Source organism: Triturus cristatus, chromosome 6 (assembly GCF_964204655.1).
Source record: "Triturus cristatus chromosome 6, aTriCri1.1, whole genome shotgun sequence".
NCBI classification, from domain to species: Eukaryota; Metazoa; Chordata; class Amphibia; order Caudata; family Salamandridae; genus Triturus; species Triturus cristatus.
Genome location: NC_140589.1, coordinates 1315788812 through 1315809502, shown reverse-complemented (window position 1 = coordinate 1315809502; position 20691 = coordinate 1315788812). Strand labels below are relative to the sequence as shown.

Below are 20691 nucleotides of genomic sequence, written 5' to 3'. Positions count from 1 at the left end.
ATTTTGAGTTCTGCATTAATACCACCATGGTAATTTCACATCAGAAATTGCCAATACCTTGGCTGTGGTAATTCTAGTGTCCAAAATTACCACACCGCTACGTACTGTCTCTGTGGAATGAGTAGTTACCAGGGAAATATATGTTTCCATCGCAATAGCTGCAATTACTTCAGGGAACATATTCCTGGAGACATTGTCCTCAGAAAACCCATTGAGTACAGGAATATCTAATGAAGAAACACTGCACAGCCAGGAATCCCAGTTGAGCAATTATTAACTCATGTTACCAACCGAATCAAGAAATCCAACTAACGCAAGAAAGATAATTTGAGGTAGGAACGTCCCTTACTTGGTGTGCAGTCATGTTGCCCTGCCCTGAGTGCCCCTCTGCTTGTATGTGATATTGAGATTTTTGATTTTGGCCGTGGCGTCATTCTAATCTAGTGTTCATGCAGAGACGTAGGCCTGTCCTGTGACATAAGTAATGTCCTGGACTTGTCCTGTGACCTAAGAAGGTGCACTAAGTGTACCCTAATTGAAACAGTGGACTTATGTCCCTGTCATGTGTGTAGCACAGAGTAGTGGTGGCAGCTTTATTTTTTTGTGAATCCATAGTTGTGACCAGATCTTTTTATCTGTGTCACTGGAGTGGAGGCCTTATGCCCCACTTATGCATAATTCCACTTCTGAATGTTTACCCTCCACAGCGTTTGACATAATTTAACGCCCGGTCCTCATGCAGAGCCTCCACAACATCAGAATCTAAAATTACGCTCCGATGGATCTGCTCATTCCTGACTGGAAGGACCCAATCACTTAGCCTGGTACAGTACACCTAGGACACCCACATCCTCGTCTGCCGAGTTACGCAAGGATCCTCCCAGAGCCCCACCCTCTACAATGCATACATGAATCCCTACAGTAAGTATCATCCACTCTCACAGCATCAGTGTCCTCTCCTACATTTGACGACATGCAACTCATTCTCTCACAGATAAAACACCCAGTACCCGGATCAAGTTTAATGCCTGCATGACTGAAATCACCCACTGGATAAAGACCAACTGTTTAAAACTGAATTCCAATTGTGGAGCGGCGGCTCATGGCCCCGCACACACTTCATACCTTGCTTTACTCTGCCGTGCATCAGGCGCGCTTGCCACCAGTGACGCAGGTAGTTTTTCGGATTTGGCGCCAGGCGCTGACGCGCATTGGGTGGTGGGGTGTGCTCACACGGGAGACCCCATTGTGGCACAATGGGCGACGACCACAGTTGGCGGCCCTGTCAGGGTTTGAGGGGTGGGATCGTATAGGCATCTCCACCATAGGTGACGTGGTGCAGGGGTGCGTTCTGAAGTCCTTCCAGGATCTTCAACAGGAATTCAGCATGCCACGGACGCAATTCTATAGATATCTACAGTTTCGCCACACACTCTCCCCAAGCCTGGTGGGGTTAGACTCCATAGCTGACTTTAGCCCAGTGGAGGCGAAGCTTTTTATGGGAGACCTCCAAGAAAAGAAAATCTCCAAGATATATCGATCGCTCGTTATCCACAGCGCCCCTTCGCTCCAGCAGCTCAAAGGGAAATGGGAGGACGATGTTGGGCCCCTTGATGAGACGGACTGGACGGATGCACAGGCCTCGCCTCGGGGGGCGGCCATAGCTATCCAACTTCGACTTATACAATTTAAATATCTGCATAGGGCTTACTTTACCTGGCGGAGGTTGTGGCGGGCGGGCTTGATTGTCTCTCCGTAGTGTCTCCACTGTGGACGGGAGGAGGGCTCCTTCTTCCACACGGTGTGGCGTTGTGGGTCATTGTCTTGGTTTTGGAGAGGGGTGTTGGCCTGCCTATCCGCGGTATTGGGTTGGGATCTTCCTGCTGACCCCAAGCTGACACTCTTGCACATTATGGAGGATATTGGTGGCAACATATACAAGAGACACTTATTGCTGCTGGGTCTCACGCTGGCCAAGAGGGATATCGCCTGGGCATGGAAGGCTCCGGCTGCCCCCTCGCTAAATGTGTGGAAGAGGGGCTTGGACTTTAATATGGGCCTGGAGCTCCCCATTTTTGCAGCTAGGGGGTGCCCCCGTAAACACTACAAGATATGGAAGCGGTGGGCAGACTATAGGGGTCTCCCCCTGGAGCCAGTTCCAGAGGAGCGGGAGGAGGGGCTCATCTAGGTTCCCCCGGAGGGGGAGGGGGGGGGGTACACGCAGGGACTGGGGTTGGATCTGTCCGGCTTATGCTCATTCAAGCTGTTGTTGGTTGGATACAGTATGGTGCGGTCGGGGGGAGGGAGTTGGGAGGTGGGGGAGGAGAGTTGGGGAGTTGGTTTTCATCTGAAATGCATTCCAAGTATCCTATTATGATAAAAATGTCAATGTCATGATTAGTGCGCTGCTTGTGCCGATACCTCCGGGGTTACAGGGGCCGGCAATATATGTGTTTATTGACGAATAAAAACAATTTTAAAAAAAACGACTGAATTCCAACAAGAACAAAGTCATGTTCTTCGGGAAAAGCACTTCATTGTGAGACTCCACCTAGTTGCCAACAGAGCTAAGACCGACACCGACCTATGCCAAGAACCTCAGGATTGTCATCAATAGCAAACTGGGTATGACTGCCCTATGCAACGTCATCACTGCCTCATGATTTCATACACGGAAGATGATGAGGAAGATTTTCAAATGACTCCCATTCAATACCCTGAAACCTGTCACACACCCCTCATCACAAGCACACTTGAAGGAGATCCACTGGCCCCAATAATCAAACGAGCACAATTCAAACTCCTCACCCACACATACAAGGCACTACACAACACTGCCCAAGCGTACCTCAACAGTTGCATCTGCTTTCACAAACCTTCCAGACACCTCTGGTCATCAGTACTCCTGCTTGCACACACTCCATGCACATGGAAAATTAGATCCGGCAGTCGAGCCTTATCCTTAAGTGCGTAACAACCTGCCGCTACCATAACTGATTGACTAATGAACCTAACACGTGTATTTGTAAAGCGCATGTCAAACCAGAAGGGTATCTTGGCACTGAATAACTGATGTTTATTGTTACCCAACTCAGTGGCACTCATCTTAATAACCTCAGATAGATGAAAGGTTGAGTGGACCCACCATGATGTGAACCTGTGACCATGAGGTCAAACACATGCACCTACAGTAGATGCATTAGTCTACTAAGCCACCAAACCCGGCACATAATAGCCTTCCCTTCACTTCTTGAATTCTGCAAGAAGCTGAAGACCTGGCCTTTTGAATAGCTCCACTAGGCCCTAGGTTTAGCTAGGCTTACACCTGCTCAGTGCCAGGATAACCTTCCAAGTAATAGTGCACTCTACAAATCTGCATACCCAACTTCTACCATAAACATTCCAAGTATATTTTGTTGTGTGTTTGTGTGCATAGTCTTTGTCATAGATGTATGATGTGTGTGAATGAGCCAGAGTATTGGAGGCCTGTGGGTTACATTTTAGATACCCCTGCCCTTGTCATTGCTCAAGATAATGGTGATCGTTGCTTTCCCAGATAGGGGAAGTATATTCCTCACATTCATGAAGCTGAAGTGAGGAGACTGAAGTCAGGAGTAGGGGAGGGGCTCCTTTAGAAATTTTATCAGGCCTTTTGGTAGGAAGGAACTACTGAATAGTCTTCCTGAACACTGCCATTTTGTGGATGGTAGAATAGAGGGGTGGGATTGCAGACTGTGTTGTCCAAGGGGAGAAAACCTTTAGGTGAGACTAGCCCTTTTATCTTTATCTCTGATGACTCCTCCAGTTTGGTTCTGATGACAGCCAGATGCAGAAACCTTGCACCTCTTTGTACCTTGTGGGTGCTTCATGTTGGAGACTACGCAGCTATGAGAAGCATCACTCTACACAAAGACTGTGTCTGAAGAGCAGCCTGAAAAGGACGCGTTACAAAAAACAATTCAGACCATTCCTGCAAGTGTATATGGGGGATACACATCCCCTGTCTGATTTTGGTGTACAAAAGTGAGGCCATCTTATTGTTCTAGTTCCGGGTCCTCTATAGCCAAGGGAGGCAGTGCTCTATAGAGTTATGCGAGGACAGCTGTTCAACCAGGCCTGACAGTTACTCTCCCAGCAGTGAGTGGACATCACCTGAGTCTGGATCACTTGCTAGAAGAGCTACGTGCCAGTTCTGAAGTGCCTAAAATCCTTCCTGTCTCCTGAGGAGGAGCCTGGCAGACGTGCAGGATGAGTGAAGTGCAGCATGTCCTAGGTATGTAGGGTGCTTAGAGGAGGGGACTGGAAAGACCAGGACTGAAAAGACTGTCCTGCTGTTCTGCAGTTTAGACTGCCTTACAATCTCAGTAATGGTACCTGGCAGGAACGGCGACCTGTGACCACAGTTGCTAAGGCCTGGTTGGGCTGTGATCTCATGTTGAATTTAGCCTGTGCATGGCCCAACTGTCAGCTGAATATTCAGCCTGTGCATGGCTGTGACTGTTTCAGTTGTGATAGGCTTGTGCTTGACCACTACTGCCAACATCTTGTGATTGACATGGTTGTAGCTACCACTGCTAACATCTTGTAATTGGTCTGTGTGCGGCTGCAACATCCTAGTGTTGTAAACAGCTTGGGCATGGCTGCAACTGCCTGGAGTAACTAGTTTGTGTGTGTACTGCAACTGCCTGTTGTTCCTGGCTGATGTGATTTCACTTCCTCGAGGATAAAAGAGCAGGAAGTTAGCAAAATCCCACCCGCTCAGAGCGCTAAAAGCCACTTACCTCTAGGTCACTACCTGTTTCTTTCTCTTGCCATCATGACTGGAATTAGAACAGAGGGAAGTAACCAATGCTCGGCTCCGGTTTCTCCTGTCACTTCCCCTAATATCGCTGTGTGCCGGTCACACAAGTGTCGCGGGAGCACAACTCCTCCTTTCTCTAAAATAGTGAGCCATGAGGCTTCTGGTTCCTCTCTTAGCTCTGAAAAGGAAGGAGAACATGTTCCTTCTGATCAGAGAAGAAAGTACATTGATATGGAACTGCTACCGGAATTGCTGTCGAGAATAAGAGGCAATGAGGTTTTCTCTGTAGATGAGACTCCCAGTGCTTCAGTTATTCCTTTTTAAGGCAATTACAAAAGGTCCCTTCAATACATTTACATATTCATGAACATGTATGAGAGGTAACATTCCGAGTGTGGAATGACCCAGTCAAGATTTCTTTTCCGAGGGACCTGACCAAGTTATTCCCTCTACAGAACAGGATAAGAAGATGTCGGATTCAGTGGCAGTGGACTTGCTTGGTTGTATCCAGTTTAGTGGGCTGGGCTTCCATAGCAAAGGAGAGTATTCTAAAGGACCAGGCAGATAGGAAGAATTATTATAGTTACTTATATAGTGCTGAAACTATACAGGGACAATTGAGTTATTTCCTAGTGGAGGTTATAAAATCACTTTGATGTGGTGTAGGGAATAGGAGTATCTAACATTTGCAAAAAGGCGGGTAGGCTGGATTAGTTGCAGTGTGCTTAAGGGAGATTGGGGCTACAGAAACATTTCTTGATTAAATTAAATGTCTGGGAATATTTGCTTGAATTAACAATGTGTTCTTTTCTTTAGTCATCAACGTTATTGTACGATGTCGCTACCTGTTTCCCTGAAGCTGAGTGGAAGATGTTACATGAATGGCAGAAGGAACTTTATAAGAATATAATGAAAGAAATTCACCATGCCTTGACATCTCTAGGTACATTTGCACTGTCTGTATCTTCAGGCTGTAGAGCCTTTGAAATGGCATGCTAAGTTTGCTTTTAAGGTGTCACCTTGTTGACTCTTTTCTCTAATAAGGACTAGGTGTCTGAAGGCAGAACGCAGTTCGCTGTCCATAGAATAAATGTGAGTGGTGCAACTTATAGTCGTCGACAAGAGTGGGCTGAAAAGGTTGAGTGTACATTTGTGGGGGCCAAAGTGCCACAAGTGCAGAATTCCTCAGTAACCATAACAAACATACTGCCTACATCTTGAATTTACATATTGAATTTGGTCAGTTTGCGATTAACTACTAAATCCATGAAATCTTTCCCAATAAGGACAAACACAAATCAGTGTATTACACTCCATTAACGGCGATTTATAATCTAGTGGGTGTGTGAATTTCTCTACTCAAGGGGCCCCTTTTGGGGAATAAGGTCCATTTGGACTCATAAATGTGGTTGCACTGTCGACGCACATAACCTCTGTTTAATTATAGCTAGATCAGAGTTTCCATAGGAAGAGCGTTTTTTGTTTTACTAATAACTTGCGTGCCATTTGGTAAATCTTAATGAAACTTTCCCAAGTTTTGTGTTGATCCGACAAGTGTTGGCTGGGTAAAACTAGAGGGTTCTAAAACATTGTATTCCCAAGTTAATTCGCATAGGAAATTTTGGGAATCGATACAGAAAAAACGTCTGGAGGAAATTGCACCAAATGTGGAAAGTTAGAACTTTACTCAGAAAGCCCATTTTTCATTATTTGGTGTAAGTCTGTTCAGCCGTTATCGAGAATTTTTTGTTTAAATTATAGTGATATCTGGACAGTTAAACCCACAGGACTCCTGCAGGATGCCTACGGTATAGCAAATTAAAAAATAGAGTGATCTGTTTGGCTGTAAAGGCTTTATATCTCTGTCAGACATTTCAGTCCCACAGAAACTGAGCCGTCTGATTGGCTGGCAGCGATATGAAGAAAAATTTTGCAGCTGCTATTTCAGGACCCAGAGACTCAGTTCCCATGTCCTGAAGTTAAAATTAAAAAAACAAGTACTGGAGCAAGGTAGTGATAATCTGACACTTTTGGGTGGCACCCAGAGGGATCTCCAGGGGTCAAAAGCAATGTTTTCATGCTGTGGGTCTTAAGCCAACCTTGGAAAATCCACAGGAGCTGTGGTACCATGAGTCCACGTAAGAATCAATAAGTGCAACTTGCACAGTCTTGTGTTAAGGCAGGGGACTCTTGAGCTGCGGTACTCCAGGAGTACTGCAATACAGCAAAAAATAAAATAAACAAGAAAAATGTGGGGTGGGGGGGTTGTCTACCTGCACAGAATTTGCTACCCGTGAGGTTTGGCACACCAAACACAAACGATGGCCATGTGCAGCAAGGTTTGGTCACCAGAACAGGCAGTTGGATCTAGGGCCTGGCATCAGCTAGGCCCTGTTGCAAACCCTACATCAAGCATGGCCAAAGGCTGTCCATAGTGGTGTTTGGCCACTCGCAGGGCAGTTGGGCAAGTTGCCAGACCCTGTACCCAACCCTATGCTGCCCATGGCCTAAGGCTATGCTCAATGAGGGAGTTGTGTGATTATGATGAACAAACTCCAGAAATTCATTGGAAAAACAAAGGTTAAAGTTACATTATAGTTAGGTATGGTGAGAAGACTTTATGTTACATTAAAAAAACCTCTAGAACTTCACTGAAATAAAACAAACGTTAAACTGTTGTTATAGTTAGATAGGGTATTAAGGTTAAAGTGACATTATAGTTAGATGAGCAAATAAGATTTTAGCTAACCTTTAAAACAAACTAGAAATTCACTGAAAAAAACAAAGGTAAACTGGCTTTACAATAAGGAGTTGTAATAATATAAAGATAAATATTTAGAAAACAAAAAATACTGAAATTAACCAGTTATAGTGTACTGAACTAACTATAACTTGCACCTCCACCATGCAGTGCTTATGACTTCATGTATTATGTCACTCTTGACATGTTAAATGACATGACGGATGACATATAATTGATGACATCATCCAACAGATTTGACAGTTTGCTATAAGCTTTTCATACTTAAAGGTATTCAGCATGGTACACCTTGATCCCTATTTTCTATAACATTTGCAGTATTTTCTCAACAAGCAAAATATTAAGCATATCTGTGAAATTACCTACAATAAGTAGATTTAATCCTCTTTTGTACTGTTATTGAGATGTGTAAGAAATGCAATGTCTTGGTACACATTAATCAGATCAGCAACATAATAAACCTTGAAAACCCTTCAAAAACAGTGTTTGGTTATTATTTATCTTAATGAGTTGTGTCTGTTAAATACCTCATCTGTCTTAGAATTTTAAGAGGAGAGGTCCATTTCTATTTAAGGCAAGTACTGCTAGGCTCTGTAGACAACCCTGTTCAGTATGTAAAACTACTCTACACATATTCCTCAAATGAGCAGAATGGTGTCCACCATTTTAATAATGCCTAAGATCATCCTACAATTTAAACCTTATGTAAGTGAGTCACCTATAGGTAATATATTAAAAAAACAATGTATGATGTCATATCATTTCGACTGAACTTTTGGAATAAATCTCCAGTTTATACAGACATTATATATAGCTCTACATGACAACTCTTTAATGTCAGCACGTACACATGAATCTACAGGAGAATAATGTATTGTAAGGAGACGCTCTAGTTTTTCCAACATATTTTTAGTAGCAGGCCTTTGAATTAAGACACAATCTATTTGAAACTTACTTCTGCAACTGACACTAGCTGTGTTTAATCTCTGCCTTGCTTTGATGATGTACTGCATGCATGTAAACACTTACTGGTAGCTAAAGTGTGTGCTACCTAACATTTACCATACTGAATGAGACTAGTGTCCAGTACTACACTGTTTCAATTTGAGGAGCAGTAGCTTGAATGATGCCATCAGTGATGTGATCAGTGATGTCTTCAGTGATGCCATTTTAGATGTCTTCAGTGATGTCATCAATGATATAATTTTACATGTAATGAGTGATGTGGATGTTACCTTTTTTTTTAACTGATTTTCACCCACTTAACAAACAAAATAAACCTCTATAGACTTTAATGAGATCATCCCCTTTTTTAACTTTGAAAACCCTCCAAAAAGAGCTTGTACTCTGATCTCCTTACCGGGAACTTTAAAACCCTTCATGGCCCGCAGTTTTAAGTCAAGAGGTTGACAGATATTCATTTGCCACTGGTAAGACTGTTTCTACCAGGCCCCATGGACAACACTCCATAATTTGCAAAAATACACTATGAGCATTCCTGAGATGAGCACAGTGGCATACAAGCATAGAGCCATGCTTACAACCCCAGTGTGAGTTAAGCCACCTCTAAATGGGGCACCCCTACATCGTACATTCTTCTACAATCTGCAGTGCCTCAAATTCTTCAGGAAAGTTCTGGAAACAAACATTCACACCTCTTTAATGTTTTCTTCACATAGAATTTGACTGTAGCACTCTATTACAACTATTTAACATTTTCACAATCACCGACAACCACTGGTGGATAATCTATTGTCAAGAGAAGCCTTGACTTTACTCACAGATTTTTTTGCAACAAGCTTAGTCTTTAAGCCACATCTTACTTCGAAATGTGCCTCTGCAATCCATGAGAGATGCACTCAAAATGCACCTTGCTTATTATGGAGTAGTACTAAACTATCATTTGAGGTGTCATCAATGATAATTTGAGAAGTCATTAGTGATGTAATGTAACATGTCATGAGTGATGAAATATGTGAGGTTATAAGCATTGCATGACAGGAGTGCAACTTCTAGTCAGTTCTCTACATTATAACTGGTGAATTTCAGGTTTTATTTTTTGATTTGTAACTATTAATTCTTATCTCTTCAACACCTAACTATAATGTCACGTTATCCTTCCCCCCCCCCCCCCCCCCCCCCCCAGTGAATTTCTGTGTTTTTCATTCATTCTAGGTTAAGCATATGCCCAACCCCGCAGGAAGCTTGAGCCTAACTTCTCCCTGGTGGCATGCCTTGAATTATCTAGCAAATTATACAAAAAAGTGATGGATGGAATGCTTGAATTAATCTCAGACACTGGTAATTACTGAAGCTGTTTTCCAGAACATTGTTATATTGCACCTCAGTTTGAACCCAACAATATGCAAGTCAGTCTTGATCCTGCTCCAATGGGAACTCGAACTGCCAGGCCAGTTCCTCCCTAAACTGGAACATAAGCAACCTTGGACCAGATTCGCCCTAGTTTGGGCTCATCAGCCAGGTGTAGCTTGGTTCCAGGAACACAGTGTGCAAGGGATCCACATCTGGCCATACCCATCCCACTTTAGGGTGACACAGTACAGCATACAAAAAAGTGATGGGTGACGCACTTAAGTGTACAAAAAAGTGATGGATTGATGACTTGAGTTAATCTCAGTCACTGGTAATTAGTCAGGCCTCATTTCAGTCCATCGTTATTTTGCACAACATGCCACCTCAGTTTATACCCAGCCATATTCGCATTAGTTTTGACCCTGCTCAAATAAGAAAAGGCCAACCCTGGGCAGCCAGGCCCTCCCTAGTTAGGGCTCGTTGCCATGTAGAGCTTGGTTCCAGTGACACAGTGCGCAGGGAGCCCACTTCTGAGCATACCTGTCCCACTTAGCGCGACACACTAAAGTATATGAAAAAAGTGGTGAAATATTTAATTAATCTCAGACACTTTTACCTTTCCAGGCAATCGCTATTTTGCACACCATGCTACCTCAGTTTGGATCCAGCCGTATGCAAATCAGTCTTGACTCTGCTCTAATGGGAACAGTCCAGCTTAAATTGCCAGGCCAGGTTCTCCCTGAAATGAAACACAAGCAACATGGTTACGGTTTTGCAGTAGGTAGGGCTCATCAGCCAGGCATAGTTTTATTCCAGTGACACAGTGTGCACAGGACCCAAGTCTGGGCATACCTGTTCCACTTAGGGAGGCAAACTAAATTATACAAAAAAGTGATGGATGGAAAGCTTAAATTAATGTCAGTCGCTGGTAATTCCATGGGCCGCATTCCAGGCCATTATTATTTCGCACACCATGCCACCTCAGTTTTGACACAGCAAAATACTAATCAGTCTGGACCGTGCTCCAATGGGAACAGTCCAGCCCAAAATGCCAGGCCAGGAAACAAGCTACATACACCCAACTAAGAGCCCCAATTAGGGTGAAACCAGTCTTGATTTTTGCTTGTGGTCCAGTTCAGGGAGTGGCCTGGCAGTTCGGGCTAGACTGTTCTTGTTGGAGTAGGGTCCAAACTGATTTGCATATGGCTGGGTCCAAACTGAGGTGGCATGGGTGGGTGAAAAACGAGGGACTGGAGTGCGGCTAGAGCGATACCCAGTGGCTGAGATAATTTCAAGCATTCCACCCATCACCTTGTTGTTCTTGCAGTTACTATACCCTAAGTGCGATAGATATGCCCAGACATATGTACCATGCTTACTGTGCCACTAATACCAAGCCACATCCAACTGAATGGCCCCAGTCAGAGTGAAACTGTCCTTGGGTTGCTTGTGTTCTGGTTCAGGAAGGACCTGGCCTAGCAGTCCGTGCTGGAATGTTCACATTGGAGCAGGCTCAAGACTGATTTCCATATGGCTGGGTCAAAACTGAACCGACATGGTGGGTGAAAACGATGGGCTAGAATGCAGCCAGTAGCTGAGATTAATTCAAGCATTACATCCATCTCCTGGTAGTTGTTGCATTTGAATTATTTAGTGACATCCCTGCCTTACTGTCTACACAGCATTCTCCCTGTCGGCCTCTATTCCATTATGTATGCTGCGTTCCCCATGCCTATTCTCATCTACTTAATGTGTTGCTGTCCCTATATTTCTGCACAAGTGTATAAATTATTTTCTAGAGCGTTCTGAGCAGAATGTTTTAATAATTCTTTGTAAACTACAGGTCAATTGTAGGCCAATAGTATTTTCTGAATCCTTTTGTTAACAGGTCCTCTTATAGTCACAACCGTCTTTTCGTTAAGAGCTAAAGAAAATGAAGCTTTGTGCCCCATGAGTAGTGAAGACTCAGAGAGAAGGCACAGCGTCGACAGCTCTCCAAGTAAGTGACCACTCTTAAATTTATATTCATTTTGTCCTGAAAGGAAGGTTTAGAAAATTCTTTCTCAAAGCCACTCTCAACAAAAAAACACGTACAGATGCATAGATCCTAACCAGAAAACATGCCAAATACCATGCACAGTTTGTCTACTTTTTAATCTGTCATGGAGAAGAATGCTAGGGATAGGCCTCGCCTACCTCCCCCTTTTGACAATCTAAGGTATGCTGCTTATATTAGTCCATGTAAAGAGATTAAGAATTGATTTGGAAATGTGTGTGTTGTAGTTGTGTTTCATTAATAAAATACATTGAGAAGTACTTCTCCAGGATTGTATAGCATTAAGTCTCTCTTTCCATGGACTACAGATGGCTAACTGTCTTTCAAGAAAACACGAGAAATAGCATGAGGGATGTCGTTTGTAAATACCAATCCTTTAGTGTGTACTTGAAAATATATTTCACTCTCATACACGCACCAGTATCCCAAGTTATACAACACCTATTCAATGTTCAGTTTATCATATGTATTTATCATTACATAAATCACTGAGCTGACTCATGCAATACCTGTTCCATCTGTTAGATCAACAACTGGTAGAAAAGGGGTATCCTTCTATTAAAACACGTTGACACAATAACTTCATTTGCTAAACTACATTTATTCTTAGTAAGATAATTCTTATATGCAGGCACATACATGAACATATAACATTACTTATGGGGCAGTAAGTAGCCTGTTTGAAGGTATGATCGAGCTGATTAGTTCAGAGGACAAGTCACTTTTTATTGCTTATAGCTTTATATTCCTTATGTGAAACTGTACAGACATTCAGAAAATAAGTGTACATGCATGTAAATTGAATCCTTTAAATAAATGTGCAGATTGGTAAAGGAAGGTCAAACAAAAATTTGAATCTGAGCTTGAAATTTGATTGGCTGAAAAGTGACAGTTGTAATTGGCAGCCTATTCCTGGTTGTCAGAATGGGAACTAGTGTTTCAATCCTGTTGTGATAAAAGTTTCATTGGTGCAATGTAGGGCCAAGGTGGGCGCACTCAAACCTATAGCTGTCTTGCAATTCCCATTTAAACAGAAAGAATGGGTAAATGTGGCCTACGTCTGTAAACTCACAAACCACAAACAAAAAACCCATTTCACTCTTTCTGCCAGACTCTAGATGAGATGGCATAAACATCCCTCCCATAAACCACAGACTCTTACCTAACACATCACCGGTACCAGTGTCTGCTATGCCCAGGGCTTATTCAGGGTAATTTTCTGTCCACAGTTTAGTTGAATCAGGTACATTCAGATATTGCATGCAGCCATAAACAAGAAAGAAAATTCGACTACTTGCAATATGTCCATATATAATAAAACGACTTAAAAGCGAAATATGTCCAGCTACATGTGATCTTGGAAAATTGGATGCGAATTTATCAAGGGGGGGGATTTTGTTAAACAATTTTTAAAAAGTGTGACACCCGTCCTTCCAGCAGGGCATTATGGTAGATAAAGTTTTTTAGTATTATTATTACATACTCCGTAGTTCAGTAAAGATGTTAGTTTCTGCTAATACTTGCAAGATTCAGAAATCTCCGTGCACGGTGTTAAGTAATCGTTACCATTCAGTATAGTATTTTTTCACAATAGGCAGGCGGGTATCTGGCATGTTGCCGTAAGTACCTGTGATCATATACCATGTGGAGCTTGGTGCCAAGTTATTGGTGATTCCACTGGTTGCTTTTCTATTGACATTTATACAGGTGAAATTGAAAAACCAATAAATCCTGTCCTAAGAAAATGCCTAATATGTACTGCAGGGAAAGGTACGAGATACAAAAGTTACGAGATACAAAGCATAGCCGAAGGCTAACCCTGTGCCCAAAACCTGTAGGCTGCAGCTGAATAGCGTGCCATGTGGGTTTCGGGGTCAGAGAGAGTGCAAAGTTATTGTGTTTAGGTGGGGATATATTTTTTTTCAACTGGTCCTCAATATTTTAAAACAAGCATTTGCAATGCAATAGGTCTCGCATGAATGGGTGTTTGAGCTATTGGCATTGTAAATGGCAATGCCTTTTATGTAATGCAAGACCTATTCCTATTTGAAAAAATAGTGCTCGGAGGCTGTAATTAAAGCCTACCGATTAACAACACTCATAACAGGGGGTGCCGCCATGGGAGGTTACAAAATGAGATAAAGTGGTACTAAGGCGGGACTATTAAGCTAATTGACCAATTAACAGCCACAGTTTACAGTGGTACAGCGCTGGCTACTCACAGTTCCACTTGGTGACTGCTGAGTAAACTGCGCTGTTTTTATTTAGAAAAAAAGCCACGTCACTGTGGTTACTCCTGCCCAGAGAGTCTGGCTCCAGGCCACACTGGTCATCATCGGTACGACTTGCAACGCTAAATAGCAACTAGTCGATTTGGTGACTTACTGGTAGAGTATCTAAATCTACTAATAGTAGTACTGTCGCCCCCAAATCTCTCCACCCAGTACAAGTAACACTGTCTGGGCATTGGTTGCACCTCATTAGTAACAGTTTATCACCCAGATATAGAAATAAGCAACAGAAAGGTGACCAGTCCAGCTTTGCAAAGGGCCTTCCACTGCAACATGTGTCGCTGCATTTTTTGACCCATTTGAGCTAGAATTTTTTTTTTTTTTGTCAAAAACTGTAGATTATGCGGCAGATGACGGATTGCCTGACAAATGTGGCAAATCAATAATTATGCAAAAAATTTCAGCAGCCGCACAATCGCATAATTCCAGTGGTTCTGCCACTAGCTAAACCAATCCAACTGTAGGAGCTATAATCCAAGATGCCGCTGTGTTGTGCCACACTAAAAAAGTTATAATAAACAGCACCAGCTAAAATTAAAACTAACTATTCTGTGCCATACTACAACAGTTCAGCCAAACCTCCAGCTACTGTACATCAAGATGCCCCTTCGTTATTCCACTGTGGTACAACCTAACCCATTCACCCGAGGGCATCATTTGTTCCTTGTTTGTCTTTTAAGATGGGGACACTCCGACACCAAAGCCTATAGGTGAGGGGGGCAACAAACGACATGCCGTTGAGCAACCAGTTGCTACATGCAGAGGGGAATATGTTGCTCTATTACTGGGCTTTTAGTTATACTAATGTATTCTGGGATTTGTATTATTAGTGGCACAGATGGTTCTGCGGCCCTTCACCTTGCTTTGAAAAAGACAGTATTGATTCCTGCAAACACCACCCTGAAAACTTTACCGCAGCCTCTGGGGAAACAGCGGTTCTGAAGTAGCGGATCACACAAGCTCGGGAAAGTGAAGCCAGGACCGAGGGGCGACACAGAGTTACTGAAGGAAAACACTACTATGAACAAGTCATAACAAACAAAGCAATACCTTGCAAGATGCCGGTGTTCTCTGGCGCAACTTCCGGCTACACGTCTGTGGCATTGAGATAGGAACACGGACGTGCTGGAACCATGAAAGCGGTCAGCAGTTGCCCGCCCGGACACACTACCAAGCGGGGATGCCCAGCCTCAGCCCTCAGTGCATATTTTTTAATGGACTCCGGCCGCTGCTTAATAGAAAACACGACATTGAGCTGATCTATCTATATATCTATTATCTGTTATTAAAGCCTGGAGTATGTTTCTGTGACCTGAAATGTAATTTAAATGGTGAATGCATTACGTTAACAAAACACTGGTACCCTTCCAATAAATCTAGCCTTATCGGTGTTGGGACCTAAGATCAGTGTTGCATGATAACTTGTTGTGGCAAGGTCACCCTAGCGCTGATCCTTTTCATCTGATTATTATACCCAAGTGTTTTTGCGCTTGACCTAACTTGGCAGCCGAACCGGACACACAATATAAAAGGGTTTCAAAGAGATTCACCCTCCGATTGAAACGATGCACTCTCCTCATACTACTATGTGCTCATTGGAGAGAGCAAAAGAACAACACTGGCCCAATCAGACAAACACGTCTTTCGTGTGGACCAATTGCAAGCCTGGGGCAGAGGAGCGTGCAACATGTTTGATCACTGTGAAGTGGAAGTTAACCTAGAAGTGGAAGGGGCATGGAGGAGTGGATTTTTGACTAGAGTTAGGGCTGCGGTCTCTGGGGCTGTCCAGGGGGTTGCAACGTGGCTATTATGGCTTCTACCTATACTGCTCTGCTGCTGGTTGACACATCCCCTGCGAGCCCAGAGCACCGCTTGCTCCTCTGGCTGGTCTCGGCCAGGTCCTCTGGGACTCCCGGTGCTTTGACTCGCGTGCCCAGCCATCTCGTCTCTGCCGTTTCCGGGAGCTCGGGGCCTGCAGCTTTGAGGAGCTGGAAGAGGAGTTGGAGATTCGAGGGAATCGGGAGCCCTCGCGTACTACCCGCAATCTAGTCCCGCCACCGGTCTCCTTGATGCACACTGCAGTGAAGGAGATGCTGTTGGATTACCAGTGGGATCGGCCGAACATCACTTCGCCAGCCAAGCTGTCTCTGTTGCGGTCTAGGGGGATCAGGCGAGGTCTCTCCGAGGAGCCACTACAGACTCCTGGGCATAACTCTCCGAAGAGGTGCAACGCCATATTCCTACTTGCCCCCTGCCCACATTCAGAGGGAGAGTTGCGGCGCTTTCTGGTGGGAGCCGAGGTTGAACTTTCCAAAGGGGGGCCATCGGCCGGGAGCTGAGAGACAGGCTATTTCCCAGGCCCCTTCAAGACTTGCATGCAAGCTCAAATGCGGCATGCCACCAAAGAAAGAAAAAAAAAACCAAAGGTGCATCAGATCGCCAGAGACACCGTGCGCAAGGAAAAGAAAAGTAAAGCAAGCACTTTGCACATATGCCTAAAACGCTGCGAGCGAAAGACGCCGTGCTCGTGCACATCTCCTGTCCGGGCAGGCACGGCGAGCAGGAGACTGGGAGGTAACAAAACATGCCTCCCTGCCAATGAAAAGTGCGCATTTTTGACCGGCGCTAATCAGAAGCATGGGTGGATCTTCCACCCTCGCTTCGCAAGCTAAAGCGACAACAATAGACCTTGTCAGGAGTGAGCAGCGTGTGCGCTGCGTCGCTAGGCGAGACCTAAAAATGAGAAACAGAGAATAAAAGCAGTCTTCCCTTCAAGGACGACTCATGTTTTTCTTCACTTTATTAACAAATTCTTTTTCAGCTTTATTCTGGCCGATATGGATTGTGAAACTGTACCCTCGCTTGTGACTGATGCATAGACCCTCATTACCAGCAGCATGGAGTAGTATCCCAAGTTTGATACTGCACCTGGCAATTTTTTAGAAGCCTGGTGTTTTCTGATTGAGGGCCATATGTAGAAACATATTAAACATTGACAGAGAAATGGTGAAACCCTTTCATACATATGGCCCTTAGATCCAGACAAAGTAGAGGTTTCCTTTCACCCACTTAAATCACATTTCCAGGTCTGCAAACGTGCAATGGGCAGGATTATCCCTTCCCTATCTGCTAAGCTCCCACCTCCTTATAGTGGAATCCTGATTGTCTTTATAACATGAATCAAGTACCCTTCTTGATATGGATTCACATTTCTAGTATAGAATTCCTCCACCTGCTATTTCTGACCTATTTAACCTAGTTCTCCACCCTTACTACTCAAAAGTATTGCATCATGTCGAAATGGAATACATTGCTCCTTTTTTGTTTGTCCTGCAAGGCCTGTGTTTTGCAAAGCAGTGGACTTTTTTTGTCTTTCTCCTACATATGTATAGACTCCATTGTTAAAATTTTCATCTCCACCTTATAAGATTTTTGTGCAAGGTCTCAAAGGATTCCAAGGATACTGTATATCCTTTTGGAAGAACTGACATTTCAGATTAGTCTTTTCCTGGTTCTGTCCTCAATTCTATTACTGTCAGTCTGTTAGAAGAAAAGAGTCTTCTGTGTTTTGAGGTTTTTAACTTTTGCTATTTCATTTGCTCCTTTAGAAATACTGTGTCACCATGAGATGCCATAAAGGCTCCCTTCATTACTCCAAAAACTACCTCTGGGGACACACACGTCCAGCACCCTCAGTTTGAGTAAACAGCCTCTCACTTGACTGCATACAATCCAGATCACCGCCACCGTATGTGGTCAAGGTCCGCCATTGATCTTGCACCATTATTGTGAAATGCAGGAACCCTTCGAGATTGGCAGGATGGGTTGGGGAGATCATGTTCACATTAAATCCTCCTACTTATATTTTCCTCAGCATTGGATTACGTGCCACCTTCAGTAATTCAAAGGCAGTTCTTGCATTCCCTTAGCCTCCTGCCTCTGAAACCTTTCCCGCTCAGCATGTCGTTTAAGGATTCTTCCAGTTGCTTTATGGGTTTCAGCCTTTAACCAGTAGAGGCTTGTGTGGGAGAGGAGTAGCGGGGCGTGGTTGACGACTGGGAGGGGGAACAGACAACAATATCAATTAAAAATAAAATACAAAGCACTTCCCTGCCGTCCGACGCTCTTTTCTGTGTCCTCGCTGCCCCAGGCTCTGGATGCAGCCTCCTTCCTCCCTGCGCTCTCCTTGGCTCGGGCGGAAAGGGAAGGACTTCCGCCCTAGAACGCAAAACCAGCCAAACCTGGAGCTGCGCTGGAGCTCCAGGATTGGCTGGAGCAGGCTAACCCAGCGCTCCTTTTGATGCTGGGGGCCTGCGGCTGCAGTCCCTCTGTGTGTTCTCAACTATAGGATTGCAGGCTTTGAAGTACGCGTGTGAGATTTCTGCTGCAGGCTGCCAGTGAATCTGACCTGCGCACTGACAGGGGGCTGCATTACTAGTGCAATCGCACTGATCAGCCCTGCCATTGCGCTGAGCCCTGCCATTGCGCTGAGCCATGTACACATCAATAAAATGGTATTTAATATAATTTTATCAATGTGTGTGCCTGCTGCACTCGTAGCAGGCGGGGCGACGCTCCACCGCCATAATGGAGGAGCCGCCCCTGCCTCTCACACTGGTCCTGTAGAGCATTTAGGTTTTCTTTTCTCATGCCTAGCCTGATTTCTTACTCTGGGTTCCATCCGAGTTCTCAGTAACTGTCTTGTGCACCTGCATATCTTCCTACCTTTATCCTTAATGCAACGGACCTTACATTAGCACAGTATACTCCACGATCTTGGACACTGTGTATGTAAAGCTTTGCTGTTAGGGCAGTAGATGGAGCTCCTAAATCAAACTGTTTATGACTACAAATTCTTTCCATAATAGGTTTCCTTGTTTTGTTACTCATGTAGAAATGCCTTCATGGAAATAGTTCTTACTTATTGAACAAGATCAATGCACTGCCTCATGCTGAGTAAACATCTGCCATCATTGGGAGCCAATTTGACCTGCAACATCACTTTAGCCACGAGAAACCTCTGTGTTGCAATAATAGCACTTTTTCTCTCAAAGTTGTGGCACAAATTTCTCATAGATATAGACTAACCAATGGCCCGGCTACCTTCTAAACTAAAAATTCATCTGTACCCAAAAGTATGGAAATGGCTATTGAGAAAGAACTTGAATACCTTAAACCCTTTGATGCTGAAGCTTTTTCCGCCCCACTGCTGAGCCGTTTTTTTAAAACCATTTTTGGCACTTCCTTCTCAATTTCAAAATATCTTTATTGAAAAGTTTTATGAAAACAAAAAGAGAAAACAGTACAGGAGTTGGGATCAGGGCAAGGGCCCCCGAATACCCATGACTGTGTTTCACCGGGTCAGCAGATAGCTGTCAACATTAGACGAACACCATGCCAGTGATGTCACCCCGAAATCTCCAACTCCCGAAGAGGGGGAGGAAGAAAAAAGAAAGAGAAAGAAAGGAGAGAGGGTGAATGGAGAGACAGAAAAGGGGGAAGAAAAAGAGAAGGGAGAGTTATCCGGCGCCTCTAGCTTCACAATAATATAACGTAATGCAGCATCTAGTGTCCGTTCTGGTCAGTAGCCATGGTATGATGACGACTTGCGAATTTTCTTCCAGAAAGTGAATTCATGGCGGCTTATGAGAAGCAAAATAGTCATCCAGGGTAGACCATATGTTCCTCGTGGAGGATTTCCAGGGTGACTGTTGTAGGACAATATTATCTGCTCCCCTGAGATGAATGACCCAATTCATCCAGCACTTGTAAGAGACCTTGCTAGTGTCCTTCCAATTGGTAAGTATCATTTTAACTGCAGAAATCAACAGTAGATCAAGGAGATCACGATCCCCCTCCGAATGCAAGTCCTCCTGTAAAAAAGCAGTTACCACGGATGATAAGGACCTAGGAAGAAGACAGTTAAATAAATTATACAAAAACAGATAGACCTTATCCCAGAAGGGTTTCACAATCGGGCAGTGCAGAATAAGGTGAGCCAAATCCCCTTTGTCTTGCTTACAATTCCAACACACATCGTCATCCCGGATCCCCACGGAAAACAGCCTGGCCGGTGTCCAAAAGGCTTTGTGTAATAGCCAAAATTTCGTTTGGGAGAGGACTGGGGAAATCTTATTACGTGTGACTGATCTCCATAACTGGGGCCAAGAAACATCGGATAGCTGAGTATCAGACAGTTCGTTCCAGTAACTTACCACCTTAGAATTAAGCTTGGCGGATTTTGGGCGCAGAAGTCGATAGATTTCGGAGACTTGATGACCAAGCCTATTAAGTTTTGCCACAAAGTTGGGAAGCGAAGGGGAGCTGGGAGACACTCTGGATTTCGTAATGGCAGCCCTCACTTTCAGGAAATTATAGAATTCGATATCAGCCAAGTGGAAGCGGGTTTGGAGATCCCTGAATGTCAAAGGATATGTGCCATCCGTCAATTGGTGTGGAAAAAAGATAC

The 20691-nt window shown here is 44.0% G+C and overlaps 1 protein-coding gene across 1 annotated transcript in view; it reads left to right on the top strand.

Annotated features, from left to right (window-relative positions):
- The window catches only part of LOC146821360 (uncharacterized), a 450624-nt gene that overhangs the window by 308660 nt on the left and 121273 nt on the right, over window positions 1-20691 (top strand). The window contains exons 9-10 of the mRNA XM_085609832.1: window positions 5618-5744; window positions 11764-11874. Of these exons, the coding sequence (XP_085465958.1) occupies window positions 5618-5744; window positions 11764-11874 (238 nt within the window). The remainder of the gene's footprint in view (window positions 1-5617; window positions 5745-11763; window positions 11875-20691) is intronic.